The following is a 25,520-nucleotide window of genomic DNA, read 5'->3' on the forward strand; positions in this document are numbered from 1 at the left end:
CTGGATATTCATGTTGAATATCTGTTGATGGTCCGGAGGGACTTTTCTTCTGCCTTTGGGTGCTTTCTCTGTTGCATGTCACCGCTCCTGCCAAATGAGAGCGGGCTGGTGGCAGTCTAGGTTGCATCATTCGTCTATGTTCAGTTTTCTTTTTGCTGCTCTTTCAAGGGTTATTTTACAAGGCTTGTTACCTATTTTTTAAGGGTTTTATATTTAAAAAGAAGTAACAAAGCTGCTTTTTTTGTTACTTAATATATTCCTAGTGAGTAAGCTAAATTTAACTTGTCTCTTGAATCATTGGCATTTCTCCATATTAACGCATTTATGATGGCTCCGTGCCTTCCTTTCCTGTCAGTCATAATCAGTTCTGAAGCTCACTTGGTTTCCTTCCCTTTTTTTAGCATATCTTCCTGTAAATGCATACATGCTTAATGCTCTCTAGTTTGTAGTTTAATTTGATGCTTTAATATGTTTCAACTAATTCTCATATTTTATTGAGAATCTTTGATATTTTTTCAAGACATTTGTTTCATAGGGATAGTTTCTATTTCATTCAGTGTTGTATATAGTCTAAATTCCACTGCCCTAGGGAATCGAGCAAAGCACAGTGCAAAGATTCCTTGCTAATCTCAGGTTAAGTCTTTTACATAAGTTAATCTTGGAACAGCATGGATTTTGTTTTTTCCTCTTGGAGAGCAGGGATTCAATAAATACAATAATCAATAACACTTTTCTATATAATTTTAAAAGTTTCTATATAACTTTATAGATTTCTATATAGAAATTCTATATAGATTTATATAAAATTTCTATATAATTTTAAAAGTTAGCGGCTTTTTTAACCATGTTCTTTGATTTGCCAGATACCTCAGGGGAAAATGTACTCTGACTTAGAGTGTGTTCTGAGTTGACGCTGTCATTATTTTTTTCTCTGGAAGCATTAGCTGTCTGTGCTGCAGTGAAATGTTGTCAGCACTTTTACTGTTTCTGTGAGCTGGTAGAAGACTGATTCACCTGGAGCGTAGGGTTCAAATCTTGTTACTGGGTTGGGACACCATTTGTCCTCCCATGGAGGTGTGTGTGTGCACATACGTGTTGCATTAAATCCATGTTCTGTGTTTCAGACTCCAGATTAATGAGTATAGTACATCCCCACGGGGACTGCTTGTACGTATAAGGTCTGTGGGTGATTGTGAGCAATTGAACCAAATGGAACTGGGGAGAGAAGAGTGGCCAGAGGGAAAGTACAGAGTTCTTAGCCCAGAAGAGTGGGAATGTCTTGCCCTGTGCCCTGATGAGGTGTTCAGGGAGGTTATGCTGCATAAACATTGCGTAAGCTAATTCTACAGTACAGGAGGTTCTTGTATTTAGGAAGCAACTGATGCTTTTTGGAAGCCAAAGCCGATATGAGAAGTGAGTTGGAAGCTGCATTAACAGTGTAGCTAAGAACGGTAAGTGAGGCTATCACCCTGAAAAACTGTTCTGCTCTTTTGTGAGGCTAAGCAAATCTGCAACGTTGATGAGATGTGGTGCTTTCTAAGTAAACTTATATTCTGAAGTTCTGAAGAATTAGTGTCCTCCTAGCTGGAACTGCGAATGTTCGGTGTGGAGGTGTGGCTCAGAAGAGAGTTGAGTAACTCCAAATTTTAATCCTAACTCAGGCAAACAGTTTGCTCTAACATTCTGTTTCTCAGCTGGACAAAATTCTGTTTAGCCAAGACCAGGGGGGACTTTCTGTGTAGAGATCTTCCTTTGGGCTGCATCACTTCAGTAGTAAAAGCTCACAGGAAAGTTTTTCCATATTTAGAGTTTTGATGGTATGAACCAAATGGGATGTAGAGCTCTGCTGTCGGCAGAGGAATGGTGAGCACCTCCATCACCGCCTGGGTGCCAAAAGAGGCCTTGGAAAGCTGGCAGTTGGTGCTGTTCACTGTTCATAGTACAGTGTCTTGATAAGGTGACTGAGAGCAAGTGGGTTCCCTGGTGTAAGGGTTTTTCCCCACCATTTGCTTCACTGTCTCGTACCAGGGGAAAACTGCTTTTCCACATGTTTGACAGCCTCCTGTGTGTTTCCCCAGCCATCGGGCTGGCTGACATGTTACAGGAAACATGCCCTTACGCCCCCTAAGGCTGCTGTGGGGTATGTTCCGAGTACGCCTGGCCACTGCTCTCTCTTAGCTTGCTGCTCCCGAAGGAACAAAATACTTTTTTGTGGTTGGAAACTACTTTTACTACTAGTTGAGGCTTCAGAAGAGGGAATGGGTTATACTTCTAGGAATTTCAGAATTGGAGGCATACTTTGGTTTTGAAGGGAGATTGTATCAGTGACTCTGTGGAACTTAGTCCTCTTCAGTTGTTCCTTACAAGACGCCCAAAATGAAACCCTGAGCTAGGGGAGCTCCAGCTCAGTCCTAGCACCCCGGGTTTTTATATCCTGGGTAGCATTTTAGTACAAATGACAAAGAAATTGTGTCAGATCTATCAAAATAGCACCTTTTCCATCAGGTATTGCATTTGAAAACAGGGGTGAAGTTGTATTTATCATGTGCCTAGTCGCTCTGCCTCCCCTCACAATGTGCAGCAGGAAAGTACCTTTTGGTACTTCGGTTGCTGCTGGAATCTTCTTGCTGTTTCCTCTTCCTATTCTTCTGTTTACTGATGGCACTGTATACTTGGAGTATGGTGTGTGTTGTTTTTTTTTTTCTTCCCCCCACCTGGTACTCTCCAGTAAAAATGTTGAGTTGTTGCTTAGTTCACCCACCTTGTAACACACGTCACTTCTTTCAACTACTGTCTTCCTTTAGTGATCCCACGTGCCAGAAGTTACTGTACAATTTTAAGACCTTGCTGGTTGTTCTGTATTTTGTAGTTCCATAATGCCATAATTAAATGCCCTTCCTATTTAAAACTGAACTCCTTCCCCCGGTTCCCTGTGTGCTGATGGTTCCAAAGGTCCCGTTCAGCAAGCAGGCTGAACGCGTTGTGGGCGGATTGTTATTATGTGGCTCCCAAGCGCCTGAGTTTGCAGCAGATGACATGCTTTCAGAGGAGCATCGAGTATGGAGGATCAGTTAAGGAGGCTTTTTCAAATAAGAACTTTCTAAATGAAAATCCGTGAGGCCTCTGCTTTGCCAATTAAATATAAGTTCTAGTTTTTCCTGCTTTGACAAAAACTTGTTGCGATACCTTTTTTTCTGTTTATATCAGTAGTTTAAAGGAGGAGTAATCCTACTGCATGCTCTGAAGGTAGCCTCACCTGCACTGAAATACCTTCCCTATCTGTCTTCCCACCACTTGAAAGCCTTTTACAATGTTCTTCCAAGCCGTTCAGCTTAGCAGTTTTTCTGCTTATCAACCATATGGCCTCACAGTTTCCGTCCCAGATTAATCTAGCTTTGTCCTCTTCGTGCTGCTCGTCTCCAGATTTCTCCTCACTTGCCATTTATGTGGGCTTTGGAAACACTGCGTGGCAAGATGCGAAACGGCTGTCTTTAATTGGCGTTCAGGGGGCAATGTGCATCAGTACCGCGAAGCATCAAGCTGTGTGCGTGTGGGTGGAGAACGTGAACCTGAAATACATGCTGGATGCAGTGGGAATGTCATTCCCGTCTCAGTTCAGTCTCCTAAACAGGAGCTCCTGTGGCAGCCTTGAAGCAAAAACAACCAAACAAATAAGCTCCATGGTTTAGGGAAATGCTGAGTGCGCATCAGGACTTCAGTGACAAACGTCCCGCTGATAAAACCACATATGGCATGATCATATCGTGTGAGGTTGCCACCAGACTTGAAAAGTAGACTAAGGAGAGGTTTCAGAAGGAGCCAAGCGAATTGTTGAAGAATTAGCAAATCATTTTTGTGCTAGAAGACTTAAACGTTAAAGTATATCAGTGAACAATTTAAAAGTTGATTTGAGCATTTAAAGCTTCTGTGGGATATGAGAAATGGAAGCTGAAGAAGGAACTCCACAGGCAGCAGATGGAGATGAGCAGAAACCAATGTCCAGATGAGGAAGCCGGATACTCATGCTGCAAATGAAATGCAAGTTTCTTCTGACTGTAAGGGTCACTGATCATTGGAGGAGTTCATCTGCGGTCCGTTGGGTTGGCTGCTGCTGGTCACTGTGAAACTGTGATGGTAGATCTTTCCAACAGAGGTATTTTAGCTCAGACAGGAGTTGGTTGTCTTGAGAGGCTGAAATTGTGCTTAAGCACGAGGGCTGATCAGCAGTCATACCGCAGTCTCATCCTCAACCCTGGGAAGTTACTTTCCCAAATCCCTGAGCTGTTGCATGGTTAGATGAAGTCTGTCCCTGCTGTAGTTTATTCCTGTATAGATTTTGTTGATGAGATGTAACTTAATGCCTTTATCCCTATGGAAACGTTGCAGTGGTGATCAAAGGGAAGCTGCAAGAGCTTGGCACCCTCCAGTCCAGTGTCTGTTGTGCCTACAAAGAGCAAACTGAGAGCCGTTTCAGTGGTAACTCACTGACTAGCCCAGAACGTATTGGAACGTTCTAGATTACGAACTTCAAAGAAGAAATAGTGTTTATCTCTGCAGAGCAAGGTGTTGGGGCATCCACTTCTGAGGGAACGGGAGTCACATACATTGAGAAACAGCAGTGGAATAGCCATTGGCTGGTCAAAGTCTTCATGTTCCACAGAAACCCTTTTTGGGGCATTGGGTGTAAATGCTTGGCCTCCAGGACTTCTGTTGTGACCTCTGTGCAAACGAGGCAGTCTCCTGGAGAGCCTGCAGTATTGTGGGGTTAGTAACAGTAGCCTCCTGGGCTTAAAAGCAGAAGCTTTCAGAGAAGAACATTTTTGTTAGGTGCTGTCTATGCCTTTCACCTGGAATCACAGCAATCTTTGTGAGCGTCTTGTCAAATGAAGGGCAGCAGCTCTGCTTTGTAAATCCTTAGTCTTCAGTTGTTACAGGTTGAGTAACTTGTGAAAGGTAAGTGTGCTTACATCTTCACAAGTGCATGGGATTTATTCTTTTCTTCTCCACACTTGGAAAGCTGTTGCCCTCTCTTCTGTTATTTACTGCTTACATGATCCTTCCCAATTTTCTACCAGGAATTCACTCAAGATCCTCGGTGACTTTGTAGGTAGGCCTTTCCTCACTCTGACTTGTCTCTTATCCTTGTTTTCTGATCCATTTTTAATCTTCCCCCATAGTCTTAGCTTTTTTGTGTGTGTAGGATACTATTGAAGGAATTCTTGGAACTCTTCGGTTGCCACCTGACTTGATTACGGACTCTGTGCTTGTTTTGGAAACTTTGAAATCCCTGAAGAGGTTCTCTTTTTCTCCCTGTTAGATTTTCTTTGTGTTATTTTCTGAGCATCTTATTCTGTCCTCTCGCTGGGGTCAGTCATGTCAAACAGAGATGCTACGTTTTCAAGTCTAGCATTTTCCAGATTGCCCTTCTTTTTTGTCCAGATAATTCACTTCTACTTCAAACTTTTAAAAATCTGTTTTTAATGGATTTACACGCTACTGTTAGCTTACTTATTTTATTTTTAACCCTTGACATCCCACATATGGAGCATGAGTCTGGTAATTATTGGTTTAGTCTAGACCCTCTTGTTCTCTTGGTTATTTCAGTAGACCTGCTCATCCTTGCTAGTATGCTTTCCGGCATACTCAAGTATATGTATGCTCATACTCAAGTTACCTCTTGCAATAGAGAAATTAATCAGTATCGAAATAGTTTCTTTAATGTTATTTATGTAGTACTGTCTTGTGGTTTTGCTTTTTTTATGGATCCAAAGCTGTCTATGACAGAATATTGTTGAATTTTAGTGCCCGGCTGGTCTTTCGTAACGTTGTGTTCTGGTTCTTTTCCTGACCAGGGACATAGTAGTGTGCCATAGCTGGGGATTCAAAACCCATTAGACTTGACTTAGGAACTTTTTTCATCTGTCTCAGTATCTCCGGTCTCCAGATGCTGAGGATTGCTGTGCACGCGGTGCGCACAGAGCAGTGTGTCTTGCCTCCAAGCAATGTAGTTGTATCAACTAGGCTCAGGAACAGTGTTTTGTGCCCACCCCCTGGTTATCTTACTAATTAACATTCTGTGAGTAGGTTATTTGGGTTTCAAGTAGGGAAGGACTGACTTTATCACTTTTAATGTGAGGCAAGTGATTTATGGGTTTAAGATTGGGATTTTTTGCTTGCTTGTTTCAAGGTGGTTTACTCACAAACTTAAAGCTTGCTTCCCTGTCACTCACACCATCCAAATTGCCTACTTATTTCATTCTGGGACCCAGATTTTGCTTTAAGCAACAATTGTTACCCCTGTTTCTGATACTTTTGTCTGAGGTTTCTGTTCCAGACAAGTGTTTGGAAGTGTGATCACACAGATCAAAACAGTAAATTCTGTGAGTGGGAACTAACTAATGTGGCAAGTCCTTGGAGTTTTGTGGGAGGTGGGGCTGGGGGTGAAAAAAGTAGTAGCACTGTTTCTACTTCTTTTTCCTTTCTCCCAGATCAAGCACTGCAACTAGCAGAAACTTTACTACCTCTTCAAAATCATCAGCAAGTTCTTATTCCTCAGTGTCTGCCACTTCTGTCATTACTAATGGTGATAGCAGTAACTCCTATGGACTGAACAGCTCCCACCTGGGCAGGGGGTAAGAGCAGGAACATTCTTTTTGTTTCTCCATCCTTCATGTGAATAATCCTGTGCATCCTTGCCTGTGTAGAAAAGGAGTGTGGTGGTGCCCTGCGAGGAGTTCTGCTGCTCTTGTGTACCTGTTTATCAAACTTTGCTTTTGAAACCACTGTCTTCTGCTATTCCTTGCTTGCTTGCAGAAGTAGCGCGTGTTCCAGAGCCTACTAACTGCTAGGGTAGTTTGAGGGGATTGAGGGTATGAGGGAAGGAATCATATTGTTTACTCCATCTGCCAGTGTGGTAGAAGCCTTTCCAGGTAGAGATCATAGTTTTCTTATTAGCTCTATCATGTAGACTCTTGCTGTATTAAGAGAGTGTGCTGTGTACTTGAGCCATAAATTAATAATAGCCTGTGTAACGATTAGTGTGTCCTAAGTTAGCACGTATACTTCACCTTCCTGGTATTCGATGTTAGCCGCTGGGAAGCAGCAGAAACATGTAGGCTGGTTAAACAAGTCAAAAACCTGTTTAATGAAATGGTGTGCGATGTGACTCTTAAACTGTGGTGAGACTCATGAATCTCGTTGTGGAGTTCACCGTGTTTTGTCTTTCTTCCAGAGGTTCTGGATTTGTCTGTAACTCTTACAACTGCAGGGACAGTGCTTCCCTGACACAACCTGGACTCTGTGGACTCAGTAACCTTGGAAATACCTGCTTTATGAATTCCGCATTACAGGTAGGGATTGGAAAGAGCCCGCTTTGGAATGAAATTAAATGAAAGAGCAGTCTTGCGGAGACTGTCGGTTAAAATCTGTGGAAAGAAAAGTGTGTTTTAATGTGGTTCAGTGAGGACACAGCTGCTGGAATGAAACCAACCAACCAGTTCCTGTTTCGTTTGGCTTATGCACTGCCCGTTGGTACTACACAACACAGTATGTTGTGGAGGCCTGGGTCTGAAATACGTGGCTTCTGAAAAGGCTGTGGCAGAAGCCATACTAAACAGATGCCTGACGGTAACGTAAGTCCCGGTGCTGTGCTCTGACAAAAACGGGCTGAGGTGCAGGACACCCTGACTTGTGCGAGCTGCATAAGCAACCTGAGCAGTGCACTTCTGGGGTCTGTGTTAAAAGATTCTTGAAAAATTGAGAGTATGACAAGGCACGGGAAGGCTTCAGGGACATTGTGTGGGGTGTTAAGGTTGTAACAGTTATGCAAAGCTAATAATTATTAGTACACTTATTTAACTTAATCTCTTACGTTCATTTGGTTCATTTTAAAAAATGCAGAAACCTGTTAGTCGTAGTTGTTTGCTAAGAAATTAAAGCAAAATATGAGCCAACTTGTATGAACTTTAAGTGATGGTCAAACTTCCGGTGTGGTACGAGTGCTGTGTAATGACTTCTGTCACTTGGCGGTGGCTCTGAAAGCTAGAACAGGCCTTAAAATAACTAATGCATTGTGCACGTTGTTGTGATACCCTGAAGATAAACTTGGACTGCCTCGCTTTTTTGTTGGACGTGACTGTTTTCGGTGGTGTCATGGTAACCTTGAGCCACATTGTTTTCTTGATCTTTACAGCTAAGAGACAACTTCTAAAATTAATTTTAATTGTCAAAGTAATTTAATCCAAACACACTTCAGTCTTAATTTTGCATGCAAGCTAGTCGTGTTAAGGACCAACTTCTTTCTTTCTCTTTACCATTAGGCATTAATTTTCTAGGCACGAGTCTTTCAAATGCGTATTTCTGCCTCATGTTTTGGAAGTTCTTGGAATTTTGTCAGCAACAAATTTGTCAGTCTCCCAGTGAGAGGCTGCTGTCACACAATATAAGCACTTTGTATCTGTAAGCTTATGTCTGTAAGAACTTTAATGTCATTTGCCTGGAAAAAGACATTAACACCTGGGCATGGGAACTGGAAAAATTTGGTAGGGCATAAATTCCACAAGGTACACATCAAGGCAGTGAAAGTGGAGTTGGCGGAGGACAGGACTACGCTTTCCTAAGTCTTTCCAGCTTGCCACGTGTAGCTGTGCTGGGAGATGTGTGTCCCTATGCCCAGCTGGTGTAGCACTGCACAGGAGTCTGCTGCGGGTCCTGAAATGGCAGGCATTCAGAAAAAGCCCAGTTTAATATTTTCCTGATGCTGCAGTGCTGTGAAGTGATAGTAATTTGGATCCTATCTCAGACCAAGCTGTTTTTGTTCATACATCCAAGCCTTGCATTATTTATCCCAATGTTGCTTCTTGCATAAACTTTGAGTCTTTGAATTACTGAATTAGGGAAACTGCTTCCTGTGCTAGTTTTACTTGTGTCCCGAGTTTTATGGTGTTTTCCCAGGATGTATTAAATCATGACCATGATACACTGATAATGAGTATGGAAATGAGAGAGTAGATACAGGGTGGTATCCTCCTTGCTTTTAAACTCTGCTAACTGTTTGCGGGGGATTTTTTTTTAATGGCATCGTGTTCTCTGTAGGACAGTGTGTGTGTCACCTCAAGGAGGAACATGGACCTCTAATTCTCACTGTTTCCTGTATTGAGATTTCAAGTTTAGAGAGTGAACGTGGGATGGGGACTTGAGAACTTTTTTTTTTTTGTCAGACTTCAGCATTACACCAAGAGACTCTACTCAAATTGAAGTGTCGCTGGAAGTTACAGAACAGATTAACAGAACGTGGAGGGACATAATAACAAGAGCAGATACCTTCCTTCCAAAAGTCTCTAGTATTTTGCAGAAGGTTATTTGCTGTTTGCTTTCCTGAGCAATTATGTACGGTAACTTTAAGCAAATACTTAAAATTACTCTGCAGCAAAGGGCTGGAGGTGACAAAGAGGGTGTCACTTTTAAAGAAGCTCCTGGAGGAGAACCAGGGAGCTGCAGATCAGTGAGCCTTATGCCTTAAACTAGATAAAGCTGTAGAAACTGATCCAGAGGGGAAACTTGCACTTGGGGTGAATATACTCTGTAGAGAGAAGTCAGTGTGGCACCTGCAAGAGAAACCGTATTTCAGAAACAAGTTGTTAGCCTTTGGAAGGCTGTGGTGTGTGGTGGTGGTTCTTTTTAACTATGCTCTGAGTTGCAGTGGTTACAGTATCCCATCCTCCCAATAGATTTGCTTGTTTGCTTACTAAATACACACTCAAATTCAATCTCACCTGTTCTGTTAATAGCTTAGTACATGATCTGATGTGAAAGTTGTGTGTGTTGTTTCATCGTCACACAGATTTATTGTCCTCTGCAGCAAATTAATTTTCTTAATGCTTTTTCAGTGTCTGAGCAATACCCCTCCTCTGACTGACTATTTCCTGGAAGATAAATATGAAGCTGAAATAAACCAGAACAATCCACTGGGGATGAGAGGAGAAATTGCAGAAGCCTATGCAGACCTCATTAAACAGATTTGGTCTGGGAGACAGTCTTACGTGGCCCCACGCATGTTTAAAGTAAGTGCTCTGTGTTCTTGAAGCGTAGCTCTTTGACAGGTGAAAGCCTTCTGTGGATTTTGGAGTGATGAAAGGAGTAATGGCAGAGTCGCTTCAGGGGTGTTTCATGTCTTACGTAAATGCTTGTCATGGTGCAAGGAGGAACTGGCCAGTGAGTAGTGTCATACCCCAGAACTGGTTACTGCTCTGTCGTTAAATGCCTTCGTAAATGACCTTCCAGCCTGCAGGCTGTTCACAGATGCACAGAAGTGATCTATGCTACACAACTGGGCAAGGTTGTGTGAATTGCCAGCTGTCAGCTTTAATTAGTGAGAAACGGTGTGCAAGTTACATATTTAAAAAATATAATTATACAAGGGTGAGCAAAATGCATCCCCTTGTCTCTAATGTTATTTATTGGTTGAACGTTCCCAGTGCTTCAGTGTGTTTCAGCTGAAAGCAGCTCTTTACTGCCATGTAGCAGTTGTGTAGGAACCCCTAGAAAAAATTCCGTCTTTTGTTTTAAATATAATGCTAAGGTGCTCCAGCGCAGAACAGTGTAATTTAAAGCATCCAGGGAACACCAAGAGTTTGCTTCTGTAGCGCAGTCTCGGAACGCTGAGGAAGAATAACATCCCAAATGCATGACATAAGCACTGATCTGATATTAATGAAAATGTGCCTCCTGTTGCTGTTCGGGTTTTGCATGGTACAGTCTTGAAGTTGAGGGTATGTGCTTTTGAGACCTGGAGCAAAAGTCTTATAGCAGTTGGGTAGGAACCCCTAGAAAAAATGCCAAGGAGCTCCAGTGCAGAACAGCATAATTAAAGCATCCAGGGAACACTGTAGTGCAGCCTTGGTGGAAGAATAAGCAATGACCCGATATTAATGAAAATGTGCCTCCTGTTGCTGTTCGGGTTTTGCATGGTACAGTCTTGAAGTTGAGGGTATGTGCTTTTGAGACCTGGAGCAAAAGTCTTAGGGAAGGGATCTGTCCTCTGTGTAGTCAGAGATACTTCTGAAACAGCAAGATGTTGTTTAATTTCTGTGACTTGGAGTTGCTGGCACATTGTCCACTGCTATTAAAGTTGTTCTGTAAACTCCTGTTGAGAGGAGGTACATCAATCTGTAGTGGGTGTCAGTTGTCTTAATGCGGGCTGTTCTTGTTTAAGGCTGGGATAGGAATTACTCTTTATTTCCTAGTACACTATGACTTGTGAGTCAGTTTCTTCTAACAGTGGTGGCTGGTTTAGTGACTGTGTTAGCTCTACCATATAAGCAGCCCTTCACTTGGGGCTCTCTTGCAGTTGTAGTCTCCTTTTGTTAAAGCGTACTGAGCGTAATCCTGCAAGCCTGCTGCACTCTCTGTTTGAGGAGACTAGTCGTAGTCACTAGGACTGAGCACCCCTTCAGCTACTTTTCCTGTGGGACTCCTTGCTGTTTTTTTTGAAGCAGGGTCACCAAATGGCAGCGCTGGGAGATAGCGCTGATGAAATCGGAGGCTGTGTTTGGCTGTGCTCTTTCTGGCTCTCGCCACCTCGGGCTGTTATGTTTCTTAGCTTCATAGTGCAATCCTCAGGGATGAGTAGAGGTGACGGTGTCGAGGATTCCAATCTTGGTTTTAAGCCAGTTTTGTTAGTACATAAGAATCTTCTGCAAGCATATTCGGTCTTGTGGTCCACCTGCCTCCAGATGCTACCTTACAGCAAGTCTGCATTGTGGGATCTGTAGGTTTCTGAAAGAGAAATTAAAGTACAAAGTGCATCAGGCAGATAACCTATCAGTGTTAATTTGGGAACCTGCAAACAAACAGTACACAAAACTGAAGATTTCCAGCGTTGCAGCACTAAGTACATTCTTCCCTCTCAACGCTAGGGGGCAAAAATAAAAATAATTGGGAAAATTGTTCTGGCACCCTTACTGCATTAGCATCCAGGTCCCTGTAGTCTCCTGTGAGGGGAAGGTAGCATGGACTTGATCTCTGCAAAAGCCAGAGCAAGTGTTTTTATTCCTGTCTTTCACACGTAGGTCACGCTCACCCCCCTCTGACTCTCGACTTTGTGTTTCAGACACAGGTTGGCCGATTTGCTCCTCAGTTTTCAGGATACCAGCAGCAAGATTCCCAGGAGCTCTTGGCTTTTCTTCTAGATGGCTTGCATGAAGATTTGAACAGAGTGAAGAAGAAGCCCTACTTGGAGCTGAAGGATGCCAATGGCAGACCTGATTCGGTATGGTGCTCTTTACTTGAGGGTCAGGCAGGTAGTGCTTCCAAGGGAGTTTAATTGGGTTTTGCGACAGTTCCTGGCCTTCCTGCTCACAGGCCACGCAAACATCCTCCCTACAAAGCACTGTGCCTGGGAGGGGAGTACCGTGTTGTGCTTAATGTCCTGACTGACTCTTCATGAAACCTCGTGGCACACTATTGTTGCTCGGCTGTACAGCAGAATGTCTGTTCTTGTGCTGGTGTGCAGGAAGATGTGCTTATGGTGCAATACTGACCTGGTTCTGCAGCGGAAAGAAGGAAGCTTATCTTGTGATGTAACAGTTATCTAAAAGTAGGCTGTAGATACTACCATAACCTTTCCTCCTGACTTCTCAGGCTCCCCTCCAGGTAGATTGAGCAGCAGCTTTTAGCATCCATTTAATGAGAGTGCTCACTGTGAAGGCCATTGTACTTGCATGTGGACTTGGATGGGACTGGGAGCATTCTCACGTGGCATTGCCTGTGGTGTCCCTCAGATAAGGGTCTGAATATGTGCCCTGGGCATGAGGTTGTAAGCAGCCACTCTGGTGTCCTGCTGAGCAGAGTGTCAAATGAAGTGAGCTTTCAGGCCAGACTTCTCCATGTGTGCTTCCTCATGGTCTGTAGGCAAACGTAATCCATGAGCTAGATTTAAACTCAGGCTGAACAGGGTCATGAAAGCACTAGCCAAGACAAGTAGAGAACCAAGGTGACGTGGTACAACCATGGATCTTGATGAATTCCTAGTTCTTAGTGAACTACCTGCATCTCCTTAAGAGGCTTGACTTGATTTTTCCTCTTTCTGGGGCTGTGGAAATGGGTACACTGACATTAAAGCAACTTTACATTTAATTTAATTTAAATTTCAGTTTAAACACCTGTGGGCTCTAGTTACCCATTCTGCTTAAACAGAGGAAAAGTAATTCTCCTATGCCATTTTCCTGACAGCGGCCAGAAAAGTCCTCTCTTCATTTTTTTCCTGCCTTTTGTCTGTCCTGTGTTTCTCAGTCACCACTGATAGATGAAAGTTGTCAAACACCATACTCACGCTAATCTCCTTCACGTAACAGTGAACTGTCTCTCCCTAAGTGAACTCACACCCTCCTGATCAGGGTTTTACCTCTTGTCACAGTACAAAGAGCTGCAGTGTACTGACAAGTAGAGTCCAGAGTGAATGTATTAGGTGGAAAAATGCTTGAGAAGCCTCTAAAAACCGGGTGCAATAATTATTTTTAGGAAGTGTATGTGGCTAGTTGTTTTAACGGGCAATAATTTCATGTCTTTTGCCTTTTCTTGTGTAATACAGTGCATGTGGCAACACCAAGTAGTATATTTGATCTTTTTTCTCTCCAAGAAATGCTGCTAATTGTGGGATGGAAAGGATGCCCTCATTTTATTTAGCTACTTTCCTCCCCTCATGAAGGAGATGTACATGTGTTTCTGCTTTGCATCCATATCACTGCAGTTGTTGGAGCTGATTACTCTGTTCCCATCTCAGCATCCTGGTTAGTGACCGCAGCATTGCGGGGCATGTGTATCTGTGGCACTTCCTCACTTGAAATATGGGTAAAATACATGGTAGTGTACCATAAACTAGAAATCTCATGCTAAGGAGAGTCTCTGATGGCACTGAGTAGACAAATGCCAGTTATCAGATGCCCTTAAGTAAGGAGTTTAACAGTTGTGAAAATCTTTAAGGGATTGTAATTTGTCTCCTTTTATACTTGGAGACATGTACCATCACTTCCCATGAAGAAAAACCTCTTTTTACGCCGAAGCTGTAACTGCAGTTGTCTTTCAAAAGCAGAGGGCAGCAGTCTATTCTTCCTGGGGGAGAGTGGAGCGTATCTTGTGAGCAGCTTTCTGTCCCAAAGAGTAGCGTGTAGCCCTCTCACTGTCCCCTCGGCCCCAGTCATGCTTCTAGCATTGCAGCCCCCAAGGAATGAATTCCTCACCGAGGGACTCAGATGAAATAGGTGTTACGTTTGACTTGACACAAGGCCTTCATTGTACTGACAGAAAATCCCAGTGTGTTATGCTGGATGCACTCGTAGACCCATCTTTCTGTTAAATGTACCCCTCTATCAAGCTTCTGAGTTTTCTTTGATCCCTGTGCCTGCTGTGAGAAATAACTTCTAATACCTTTTTTTTTTTCTCCTTTCTATAGGAGGTGGCAAAAGAGGCCTGGGAGAATCACAGGCTGAGGAATGATTCTATCATTGTGGATATTTTTCATGGTCTTTTCAAATCTACACTTGTTTGTCCCAAATGCTCCAAAGTTTCTGTGACCTTTGATCCCTTCTGTTACTTAACCCTTCCTCTGCCCTTGAGGAGAGATCGTCTCATGGAAGTTACCCTGGTGTATGCAGACCCACAGCGTAGACCTGTCCAGGTGAGCCAGGTTGAAGACACAGTTTTCTTTGTTACCTGAGTCTTTAGGCTTTGAAGTTGTGACTTTTCAAGTTATCTAAAGGGCATTGATGTCTACCTTTGACTGTGGTAGGATGGGCTTTTTCATGTAAAAACTGGGAGCTGAACATATGAAATTAAGTGGTTTTGTAAGATCTCGTGTTTGTGCGACTAGGGTCACGAGTCAGTGGTTTACCTCTTCCTGTGATGATTTACCTGCCTGATCTGCTGCTCCTTGAAAGCAGCAATGTGTTTTCACTGGCGTGTTTACCCCTTGTCACCTCGGAAAATGTAAAGGTGAAACTTCTGTAAGTGGGTAAGGTCTCTGCGTTTCAAACAGAAGTGAAAAACACAGGCACTGCTCAGCAGCAACTTAGCCATCGGTGCGATACCAACACTGCTGTAGCCACAGACCAGAATGTGGCTCCGTACAGGGCGCTGTAAGGAAGGTAACTCCCAGCCAGCCCCAGTGTGGTGTAGTACATGCTGTGTCCTGTTCTGGGTGAGCCCCAGGGGTTTGTTTCGGTCTGAGGGAAGCCACAGCCACCATTGATGACGCAGCCCACCAAAGAAAGGTTTGAGTGGTCTGATCTGCTCAGGAGAGTCCATCCTTGTATGCAGCCCACGTACACGTTTGCCTTCCTGCCTGTCAGGACTTCTGACTTGACCTCCAGAGGCACTGGGGAGAATGGTTCTGGGATGTCCTTTGTCACATAAAGCAACAGCAGTGTTATGTTCTCCGCAAACTGCTGTGTTTGATACATATATTCTTGGGGGGGGGTTTCCTCCTGCTGAGCCTGATCAAAGCAGAATAACAACTGTTTATCAACTCTTTCATTCCCTCCAAATCCCTGTTTTGTAAGACCTTGTAGTGTGTGGAACCTTAACACCAGCAGAACTGTAAATGAAAGGTGTTCTTTCCATGTTCTTGCTCTCTGCCTTGCATGCCTTCATTTGGGCTGGGGTGAGCATGACGTTATCTTTGTTTGCAGTACCGTGTTGTGGTGCCGATGATGGGGGCCATCTCGGATCTGTGCGAATCTCTCTCCAAACTCAGTGGTGTTCCTGCAGAAAACGTAAGCATGAACTCAGTGCAGTAGTTTTGGATAAATGTTTGTTCTTCTGGAAGCATTTTGGTGGCTTTAGCTTTTAGATGGGTTGTAAGCTGAACTTAAGGAAGTATGACAAAACCCTAACAAGTTTGAAAGCTGTTCTTTGTAAATGAAAAAGATGGGTGGAACAATCTGTGTTTGTTCTGATACTTCCATAGCAGTGGAGAGATTTAAGAGAAGGGGCAGAAAGCCAGCCCCCACCCCCACCATTCCTGGTAGTCTAGTTTCTTAGTACCGGGAGATGTTCAGTGTCTGGTTTGGGTCTGCATCTTCTTGGATGTCCTTTTAATAACAAAGGGATCAGGTGAGCTTTTCCAGGGGGAATAGTTTTGTAGTTGGTGGGAGATTTTCAGGATGTCAGTGTCAATTTATTTCAGTTAATTATAGATGTGAGTGATCCGTGCCTGAAATCCTAGCCGGCTGCCACCTTGATCTGTGCTGTTTGGGATCTGTTGACTTGCAGCTGTTGGATTGCATCTCCTCAGTAAAGTCACATCTGTTATTTGCTTTGTTTTTCTGGTCCATCTTAGCAACTACAGTGCTTAGCTGCTGAGTACTTGAATAGAAAACAGGGCTGATGTTGGCCTGCTGAAAATTCTGATAAGGAATGATAGAAATAAATTTAGGCAAATTAACTTTAAATTCAAGCAACAGTTTGTGTAGGCTTTTGTTATAACTTCTTTGCAAATATCACTTGCTGTTCTAGATGGTGGTGACAGATGTGTATAATCATCGATTCCACAAAATCTTCCAAATGGATGAAGGTTTAAACCATATCATGCCTAAAGACGACATCTTTGTGTGAGTAAAGTGGGAAGATGCCATGATGCGAAGAATGCTACAAAACATTTGTTTTGGTTTTGGTTTCTTTACCTTCCTCTCAAAACCTGAGCCTTCCTGTAGCCCGTTTGCATGCCGTAGCAGTACTGCAGCACTCCTCCTAGCAGCAGATCAGCGTGTGCAATGTTTAGTAGATGTTTTCCTAACACAAAGGGAATCATGGCCCTGGGTAATAATGAACTTTGTGTTTGGTCTGTGTTACGCAGTTTGGAACTTTCTACAAGCCTGTTTCAGAGAAGATGGTCTGTGTCTGGACTACAGCTACTTTCACTGACACTTTTAGGCAAGCTTAAGCTTATGTTCTTATGCTCTACATCACCCAACGGCCTTGGAGCTGTTACTAGGACAGCTGAAGTCTAAGCTGTTGTACTCTGCCCTTCCAAAAACCGTCGTCGTTGCTGGAGCACCCAGCTAACCATGACTGGGGGTTCTTGATAGACTCTTGACTGGTGCTTATGCTATTTGGGTCTTGGCTGTGGCCGTGAGGGACTTCAGGGCAGCTGAGGGTTTGGCTGTGCTTGATGTTCTACACGCGTGTGGTGGATGAGATTTCCTCAGTCATCTGGGAAAGCTGGTGAGGAGGGCAGAAAGCAGTGTTCTGCTGTTGCAGGTGGAAAATGGAAAATACTGCACATGAAGTGTGAACTGGACTTTGAGGCTTGCAACTGCACCTGGGGCTTGTGACGTGATGAAGGGATGGATTCCATGACAGGGGGATTGGAACGAGATGATCTTTAAGGTTCCTTCCAACCCAAACCATTCTATGGTTTGACAAGTCCAGTCTTCCTCATGTGGGAATATTCCAGTGCCAGAATGTTACTTCTGTGTAATTGTTGTGCCAGCGTGAAGTGTTGACGAACACGCTGGTGCAGCGGGTACCTTTCGCCGAATGGATGCTGTGACGTACCGCTTGGCGCGGTTCTGTCGTGCCGTCCGTTGGGGCCTCCCTGCTGACGTGCGATGTCCGAGGTTTTCTGAAAGTTCTCGTGGTGGTGTTTCCTTCAGTTGCAGCTAATGGCATGGCTGGTTAGGATGGCTGGGAAGGACGTTTGGCTTCGGTGCTATCCGTTTTGCAAAGTGTTAGATTGTGAGTAAGCCTGTAGTAAAATATTGATAAAACAAGAAGCGTGGTATTACAATGGTAATTACAGAAACCCCCACTTTCCTACAGGTATAACATGTGGCATGTCCCTGCACTGAAAACAACTGTGGGAATTAGCTCTGCTCCAGGGTGGGGGAAGCATCAGCTGAACTGCGGCTCCGTGTGTGTTTTCCTTTGCACTCACCAATTCCTTCTGCGTGCAGATGCAGCCATAAACAGTGATGCTGTGAGTCATAGTCATACCCAGTGAACTGACCCGGGTTAAAAATAACCCTCCAAGGAAGAGGAGGGCTAGTAGGAGGAAGTTTTGCTAATCCTGTTTTTCCGTATAAACCCTCTGTGATGTTTTCAGCTCTGTGGGGCAAGAGCAAGCAGGCAGGCACCAGAATTAGGAGAAAGCTGCTGATAGGAACTCCCTTGGAGGGTGATGCTGCCAGGAAAAAGATACATAAAGTAATATTCCAAACTACAGCTAAAACCAGGTGTTCTCTTGTTGAAACAGTGTTGTAGCAAAAATGCAACAGAGAAACACTTGTTCATAAAGAGCAAAACTTTTTATTGCAAGGCAGATGCCTAATTACTGTTATCATGGACAATCTGCTTGCCTTGTCTGATTGTAAAAAGTCTGCTCCTGGGTGTTCTAAGGTTTAATTAAATCACTCAAGAAATGGCAATAGTTCTTAAGTTCTGCTCTGTTTCTCTCCATTAAGGTCTTGTATCCACTGAGCGGGTGTGAAAGGAGAGGTTGACAGTACATCAGTCTTGTGTTAAGATTGGTACAGTGGGGGAGTGATCAGGGTGGGTGTTCAATACAGGATTTCTGAGCAAAATGGCAAGTTTGAGTGATTCTTTGGCAATTTTTACACTTCTGCTGTTACTTGCTTGTTGAGCCTGAGGTGAGCAGGCTGTGAGTGTGTCGTGGCGCTGGCAGAAAGGACTCGGATTCAAGACTCTGTTATGATTTTTTTGGTTCATTGGGCTCTTGCATACTGAAGTTATTAAGGATATGTTGAAGGCTTGTTGTTACTCCATGTGTTATATATGTTTCTAGTATCTTTCTAAGAAATTACGATTTTCTATAGTTTTTTCTTGCAGGGAATGTTTTTAATTTTTCTTCATATTTAGCCCACAGTGTGAGGAATTCCTGATCTCTCTGAGTTAGAACTCTTCAGTAAGTTGAAACTGCCTTGTATACATTTTTTCAGGCTTTCTAAATCTTAACGTTTTAAGACTGGGAGAACTATATGAATTGCTTTTGGAGGCGTAATGCCTGTTTGGACTTGGTACATCATTGCTATCTAAGTGCATAACTTCCAAAGCAATGTGAGTGTTTTTGTCCTGCATGGCTTCAGAACTTGCTTTCTGGTGGAGATTGTACTCGTAGCCATGGAGGTGCATCTCTCCTTCTGCTTAGAATCATAGAATCACTAGGTTGGAAAAGACCTTAGAGATCATCCAGTCCAACCCTATCTGTCCGCCACTAAACCATATCTCTCAGCACCTCATCCACCCGTCTCTCAAACACATCCAGGGATGGTGACTCCACCACCTCCCTGGGCAGCCTGTTCCAGTGTGTGATAACCCTTTCGGTGAAGAACTTCTTCCTTACATCCAATCTAAACCTCCCCTGGCGCAGCTTGAGACCATTCCCCCTCGTCCGATCATCTGTCATTAGGGAGAAGAGACCAACACCCACTTCTCCACAACCTCCTTTCAGGGAGTTGTAGGCAGTGATCAGGTCTCCTCTCAGCCTCCTCTTCTCCAGGCTACACAAGCCCAGTTCCCTCAGTCGCTCCTCATAAGACATATTCTCCAGACCCTTCACCAGTTTTGTGGCCCTTCTCTGGACACGCTCCAGGACCTCAATGTCTTTCTTGTCGTGAGGGGCCCAAAACTGAACACAGTACTCGAGGTGTGGCCTCACCAGTGCCGAGTACAGGGGGAGAATCACATCCCTGGACCTGCTGGCCACGCTTCTTGCAGAAAGGAGGGTTTTATACCTGCTAGAGAGGACTCCAGCACAGAACCCCACCCTGGCCCTTGTACATTTTCTTTCAGTGCTGGGGCATCTCTTGGGTTGCCTGCTTGCGTTTTGTGATCAGAAACAAACGGGATTTGGGCTTGTACCTGCCCTGGGACTGGACCCAGGCACTGCAGTGCTCACCTTCTTTTGGGCCTCTTCTCCAAAACCAGGGCAGCTGCAGGCCCGTTCATTCCTCTTGTGGTCCTTTTAGCCTAACTGGTTTAGTGGTCCTAAAATATCCTGCTTTGTATGTTTTTTAGCATGAAAACATAGCTTGTGCTTATCCTAACTGCTGGCTGAGTGACACTCAGCATTTGTTCCTGCACCTGGGCTGGTGGAAGTGTGGAACTAGAAGATAATGCGGATACAAGGCAGGGTAAAAATAACCATTCTGTTGTTGAGCGTGGTGTGCCATGTTCCGCACACAGCTGTACCGGTGTAGGTGTGGAAGTGTCTCAGGAGTGGGACAGGGGTGGATTCCACAAACTTCTCCAGTGCTCCTCCCGCTGTGACCTTTCAGGCAGAAGTTACCCACAGTGGATCAAAGCTCACTGCCTGCCTGGAGATGCTCTCTGGTGCGTGGCTGGAGGAATTGGCATCCTGGTGCTCGTATGTTCAGATTGGTGCTCCTGCCGGTGATTTCAGGAGTTTCTGGTATCCCAGCAACTTGATTAGCTTCTTAGATTACAGGCAAATATCTCACTGTTATTAAACAGAGGAATAAAAACATATATAAACAAAACCTTTAGTTTTTTTAAATTTTCCACCTTTAAAGAACAAACTTGTTTCCGCTTGAAACTAAAAAAATATGCACTTGAAATATATATACATTTATATACATATTGTCTACGTATATATGTAAACATTTCCCCACAGTCAGCGAAGAAAACTTGAGCGCCCACTAAAAAGCACATTGTTCTTTTGGTTGGAAACTGAGGCCAAGCCTCAAGTGACAGGAGGAGTCTTGTTGCCCCCGCCTTGAAGGGTGGCTCTGTGTGCCTGCTCAGGCCACAGATGCTCAGCTTGGAAAAGATGCTCTTGTGCTGAGTGGTGATGTAGCCGTGGGGTGTGTCACTACGTACGCTGAGCAATGATTCTCTTCTGTTCCTGAAAGAAAGCTCTTTGTATCCGTTAACAAAGGGGCAGCTGCCTTCTATTAGAAAGTATAACTGTGACATGTCTTACAGTGACAGTATTTTCACCCCAAATTGACAAATGGAGTAAATAACAACCTAAAAAAGATTCAGTAAATCATGCTAAGCCATAGAAAGTTTATTTGCACTATATTTATACTGGGTATTGCCGCCGAATAAATGTGACAAGTTTGGGAAGTGTTCAGTTGGACTGACAAGATGACAGCTGAGAAACCCTCTGGAAGCTGCTTGCCTGCCACGTTTTGAAAACTTAATTTTTCCTAAGATACGTTTGAATCATTTCAGTGCCTTCTCTGTAGTAAGACTGAAATGTATCTGGTTCTGTCCTAGAAGAGCAGAAGTTAAAGAAAGGAGGAGGTTTCCAATAGCATTGCTTATGTCGCAAAGCTGCATCCTTCCAGGCTCTTGTGCTCGCAGTGCCGCAAAGCTGAGTGAGGGTATGTTAGCTGTTGGGGGGGTCGAAACAGCCGGGAGAGGGGCATCTGCTAACCCTGGTACCTTTTACAGAGTGAGTTCTTAGGGGTATGACTGAGGACCATTAGTTAATTGTTTGTATTTAAATAAGAGATGTTTTCTTATCCGTTGTATTTAGGTCAGCTCTTGCGTACTTGAACTCTTTCCTGACTCATGTTTTACTGTTCCTGTCCCTTTTTCATACTGATGGTCTGTTCTTATTTTCCCATAATTTCCAGTGGCAAGACTTCCCTGTTGGCAAACTGTAGTGTGTACATCTCATTACTTGTTTTAAGTAGCTCAAGTAAGACACGTTTTTTTTGCTGGGTAGCAAATGAAGTGCAAAGGAGTAAGCAATTCAAAATAGAGTTAAACCAGTACAGCGTATTCAGAAATAGGTTTCACACGTGTGTGTTCCCCAGACTTACACCTTAAAATTGCAGATGGCTCAGTGGATCCTGCTGATTTTTGAGGCATCCTGAAGGATTTTGCTGCCCAGTCTTTGAACTTGGATGTGCTGACAGGTCTTTTAATTAGTTCCTTCCTGATAGCCACCCTGAGAAAATGATGAGAGAAGTTGTGGTAAACTGAATGCGTCACCCTTCCATGCCTCGTGCTTGTGTTTAAATCATCTTTTTAACGGTGTAACAGTTTCCTCACCTGAAAAGCACTCCTCCCTTCCACTGGCAGAGCAAACCAAGGTTGTGTTATAATCATCTGTGGTTGTTTACTAGATTCTGAGAGTGCAAAGAACGAGGATGTAATAATGGGGGAGCTACAAGGCCCCTGGTCTCTGATTTCAAGAGCAGCTGCCATCAGATTGTTCCTTTGTTCCTTGTTCTCCCTGTCCCCCTCTGAGCAGGCCTTGGCCCAGAGTCCAGCAGATCTTCTACCGGTGATCACCCGGGTGACTGTCCTCTGTCCAGAAATCAGTTATTTCAATGGTTCTGAGGTTTTAGGGTCTTGTAGTAACTTAAACTGGCAGTTCTTGCCTTCTGTACCTTTCTTAGCATCACCTTAAGTTGTCTCAGGACTGAAAGATTTAAACATAAACGGTCAGTCTCTTGCAGTATTTCTGCAGGTTTGCTTTGCTGAATGCAGTAGCCAGACCTGGGTCTGCACATGACAATATCCCCATTGCCTCGACGGACTTTTGCTTTTAGAGTATTGTGCTCTAGCCAGTGAGCAACACGCATCTCAGCTCATAGCTCGAGGAATAATCCAGTGCTGTAGAAGGTCTGTGCCCCCACGGGGACGGGACTAGCAAGAAAGAAAGAAAGGCAGTACTTCTGTACCATTGCCTCGCCTTTGGCACCAATGTCTGCAAGTCTCTTTTGATTTAGGCCTCCGTATTGATTGGTTACAGAGCAAAATTCCCATGAAACGCTTCAGTTGGAAGTGTCACTGAGCGGGAGCTCGCGCAACACATTGCAGGAGAAGTAGCGGAGCTGGAATGTGCTTGGTTGTTGTCTCGTGTTTGCTTGACAGAGGACATGGTCTGCAGGCACGGATACTGTAGTCCAGACTGCGCTGTTGATGAATACTTCAAATGTGCAGTAGGTGGAATGTTCAGAATACTGAGTTTTCAGCTCTTTTTAGGTAATTTCAGTGGTCAGAAGAGCTATATCTTTCTTTCCTGTTTTCGCTGTAGAGATGTGAGGACGCGTTCGGTGCACTGTGATCTCTGCAGGGCACCTTGGACGTCCCAAGACGTGCATTGTGAATTTTCATGTCCCACTACAGTGGTGGGAGATGCTGAATCTTGGGGGGAAGGAAGGGGTGAGAATTGGACTCAATTTGGAATTTGGACTTAATGGACAGTAATTTAGGAAATAAATCTGCCCTGGATGGCAGAGATCTGTTTTTGCCTTTCAGCTGCTCGGTCTCTGGCTCCTCGATTCTTGTGGTGTATTACCTTACCTGCTGTGCTCTCTGACAGTAAAACTTCAGAACAGAGAAATGCGAATGTTACTCTGCTTCTTGGTATTTAAATGACCTTAACTCTCTGATGCATCCCAAAACAAACCTGGCTCCTTTTAAACAAAAGGACAAAACTATACATTTTCTTCTCCAGGTCACCTGAAAGAGGAGAATTTGGGGCTAGAATTCTCTAAGCCTGTTCTTTGAGGCTTTGCACTCATCTTTTTCCTCATGACAGGCTTGGAAACGTAGCGTAGTCCTGATGCAAGGTGTGTTGATGTCTCGCATCAGGGAGGAGGTGAGATGCTTGCAGAAATGAAGGGCTGGATAGAAGACTTGAAGCAGGATCGCTGTCACGATGCGTAGGGGCGGTGGGGCCAGCCCGCTTCTCGCAGCGCTGTAGATGTTCCTCTCGGGCATGTTGCTCCTGCGAAAGGACAGGGAGCTCTGTGGCAAACGGTCGAAAAGTCACTTACGTAAAGGTGGTCTGCAAATCAATTTGGCGACGTTAGTTCAGTGTTTGTGCCGAATGCTCTCATTCTCCAGGCTAAGCAGAGAACAGCATTTGGCACGTAACCGAAACGCTTACTATTCTTTTCTTTAGGTTCTGTGGAGCGCAGCCCCGCTAGGACCTCCGGCTCCCGCTCCACTGTAACACCCACGCATGCACCATGCTGGTGATATCCCATCACCCAGGGATCCTGCTGGAGCTTGGAGCCGGCCTACAAGGGGTCAGGTAAGCAGCACGTGGGAGCAGACTCCGCAGCGCATTTCCAGGGTGTTACTCTTAGCATTTCTTCTTAGTTCTTAAAGGCCTAAGAAGAAAAATGTTGTGGTGGATAAACTACTGTTCTCTTAGCCTGGCTAATGGGGCATATAATATAATATGCATTGTTCACGTTGATGGAGGTTTCACAAATTGATTTGCAGGTCACCTTTAACCTATAAAAGCGTGCTTGTTTGACTAGGGTCTGTTTAGTTTGCCATATGTACTGGTTTTTGCCTTCTCTTACAACATGCTGTTGTACCTTTAGATGAGTTTGTGGTCTTGAAAGACCGGGACTGGCTGCAGAAATGTCAGGTTCATTAATGAGGCTGAGGCGAAAACAGTATTGAGCTTAGTTAAGTCAGCAAACCAGCTAGTCCGGCACTTTTGTATGAAATGTTTGAGATGTGCGAGATCACGTGGCAGACTGATCGAGGAAGTTTCTTCTCACTTGCTGAAGTTGTTGTTTTCTCGTTTGAAATGAGGGTTCGTGTGCTTTCCAAAACGAGCTTGTATTTTTGAAGCTTTGTAAAAATCTTGCTGGTTGAATTACATCATTCTTCCTCCTCTGTGAGTGTGAGAAAATCCTGTGCCCACCTTCTACAAGGCAAACTACTTGTCATCTGGAGAAGTTACCTTTGCAGTTTCTTCTCTCCTAGCTTACTTGTTAGTGTGTGTTCTAGTATTATGAAAGAAAGTCAACAGATGAGGAGCATTTCCACTTCGTAGGAGAGATCAGAACACGTGCGGCATTTCACCCCGTTTTTTTCCAGTCTTTTGTTCATTCTTATTGTCAGCTTCTGAACCTGCTGTAGTCTCACAGCAGCATCTCTGGGGTGGTGTGCAGTAGTAATCCTGTTCAGACAGATGTTTGTCAGCTGCTGCAATGGCGCTTTTTCTACCCTTCTCTCTTCTCTTACAAAACACACTTTTCTTGATTGTTGCCATAGACAGACTTGTGATTCACATAGTGTTTTCCAGCTGGAATTAATATGGTAGCTCCCAGCACTTGGGAAGGTATGTTTCAATAACATACAACGTATATATTAGCCTGGTGTTTAGCTCAGAGCATTTTTTGCTTTCAGTGCCCTTTCATGTAGCTCCGCCTTGTCTTTCTGTGACTTCTTGTGCTCCTGTGCACTTGCTGAACTTTAGTTTGGAAGGGAACAAACGTTACCTACTTCCTTGCTCACGGCCTCTGTTCCGAATGATAACCACAGACCTGAAGCCTTCATGATGCTGATGAAGGCTCGTTCAGGCATCGTTAACCAGGCTCGTTACGTTCCCATGAGGCATGCGAGACGCTTTTTTGCGAGATGTTCCGTGAGCACGGCAGGCTGGCTGTTGGTGACGGTGTACCCACCTGGTAATACATGGCTTTTTGTCTCATCTGTTCAGTCGCCAGGGCTTCGTGCAGGATGTGTGTGAGGGTGGAGAGTAAATGGGGGTTGCTTTAATT

The 25,520-nt window shown here is 44.1% G+C and overlaps 1 protein-coding gene across 1 annotated transcript in view; it reads left to right on the forward strand.

The window, feature by feature from the left end:
• The window catches only part of USP4 (ubiquitin specific peptidase 4 (proto-oncogene)), a gene marked incomplete at its 5' end in the record, with an annotated part of 41,938 nt that overhangs the window by 7,956 nt on the left and 8,462 nt on the right, over window positions 1–25,520 (forward strand). The window contains 7 exons of the mRNA XM_010148217.1: window positions 6,489–6,632; window positions 7,232–7,349; window positions 9,888–10,061; window positions 12,110–12,268; window positions 14,450–14,674; window positions 15,684–15,767; window positions 16,510–16,604. Coding sequence (XP_010146519.1) covers window positions 6,489–6,632; window positions 7,232–7,349; window positions 9,888–10,061; window positions 12,110–12,268; window positions 14,450–14,674; window positions 15,684–15,767; window positions 16,510–16,604 — 999 coding nt within the window. The remainder of the gene's footprint in view (window positions 1–6,488; window positions 6,633–7,231; window positions 7,350–9,887; window positions 10,062–12,109; window positions 12,269–14,449; window positions 14,675–15,683; window positions 15,768–16,509; window positions 16,605–25,520) is intronic.

The sequence above is a fragment of the Eurypyga helias genome, unplaced genomic scaffold (assembly GCF_000690775.1).
Source record: "Eurypyga helias isolate BGI_N326 unplaced genomic scaffold, ASM69077v1 scaffold21233, whole genome shotgun sequence".
NCBI lineage: Eukaryota > Metazoa > Chordata > Aves > Eurypygiformes > Eurypygidae > Eurypyga > Eurypyga helias.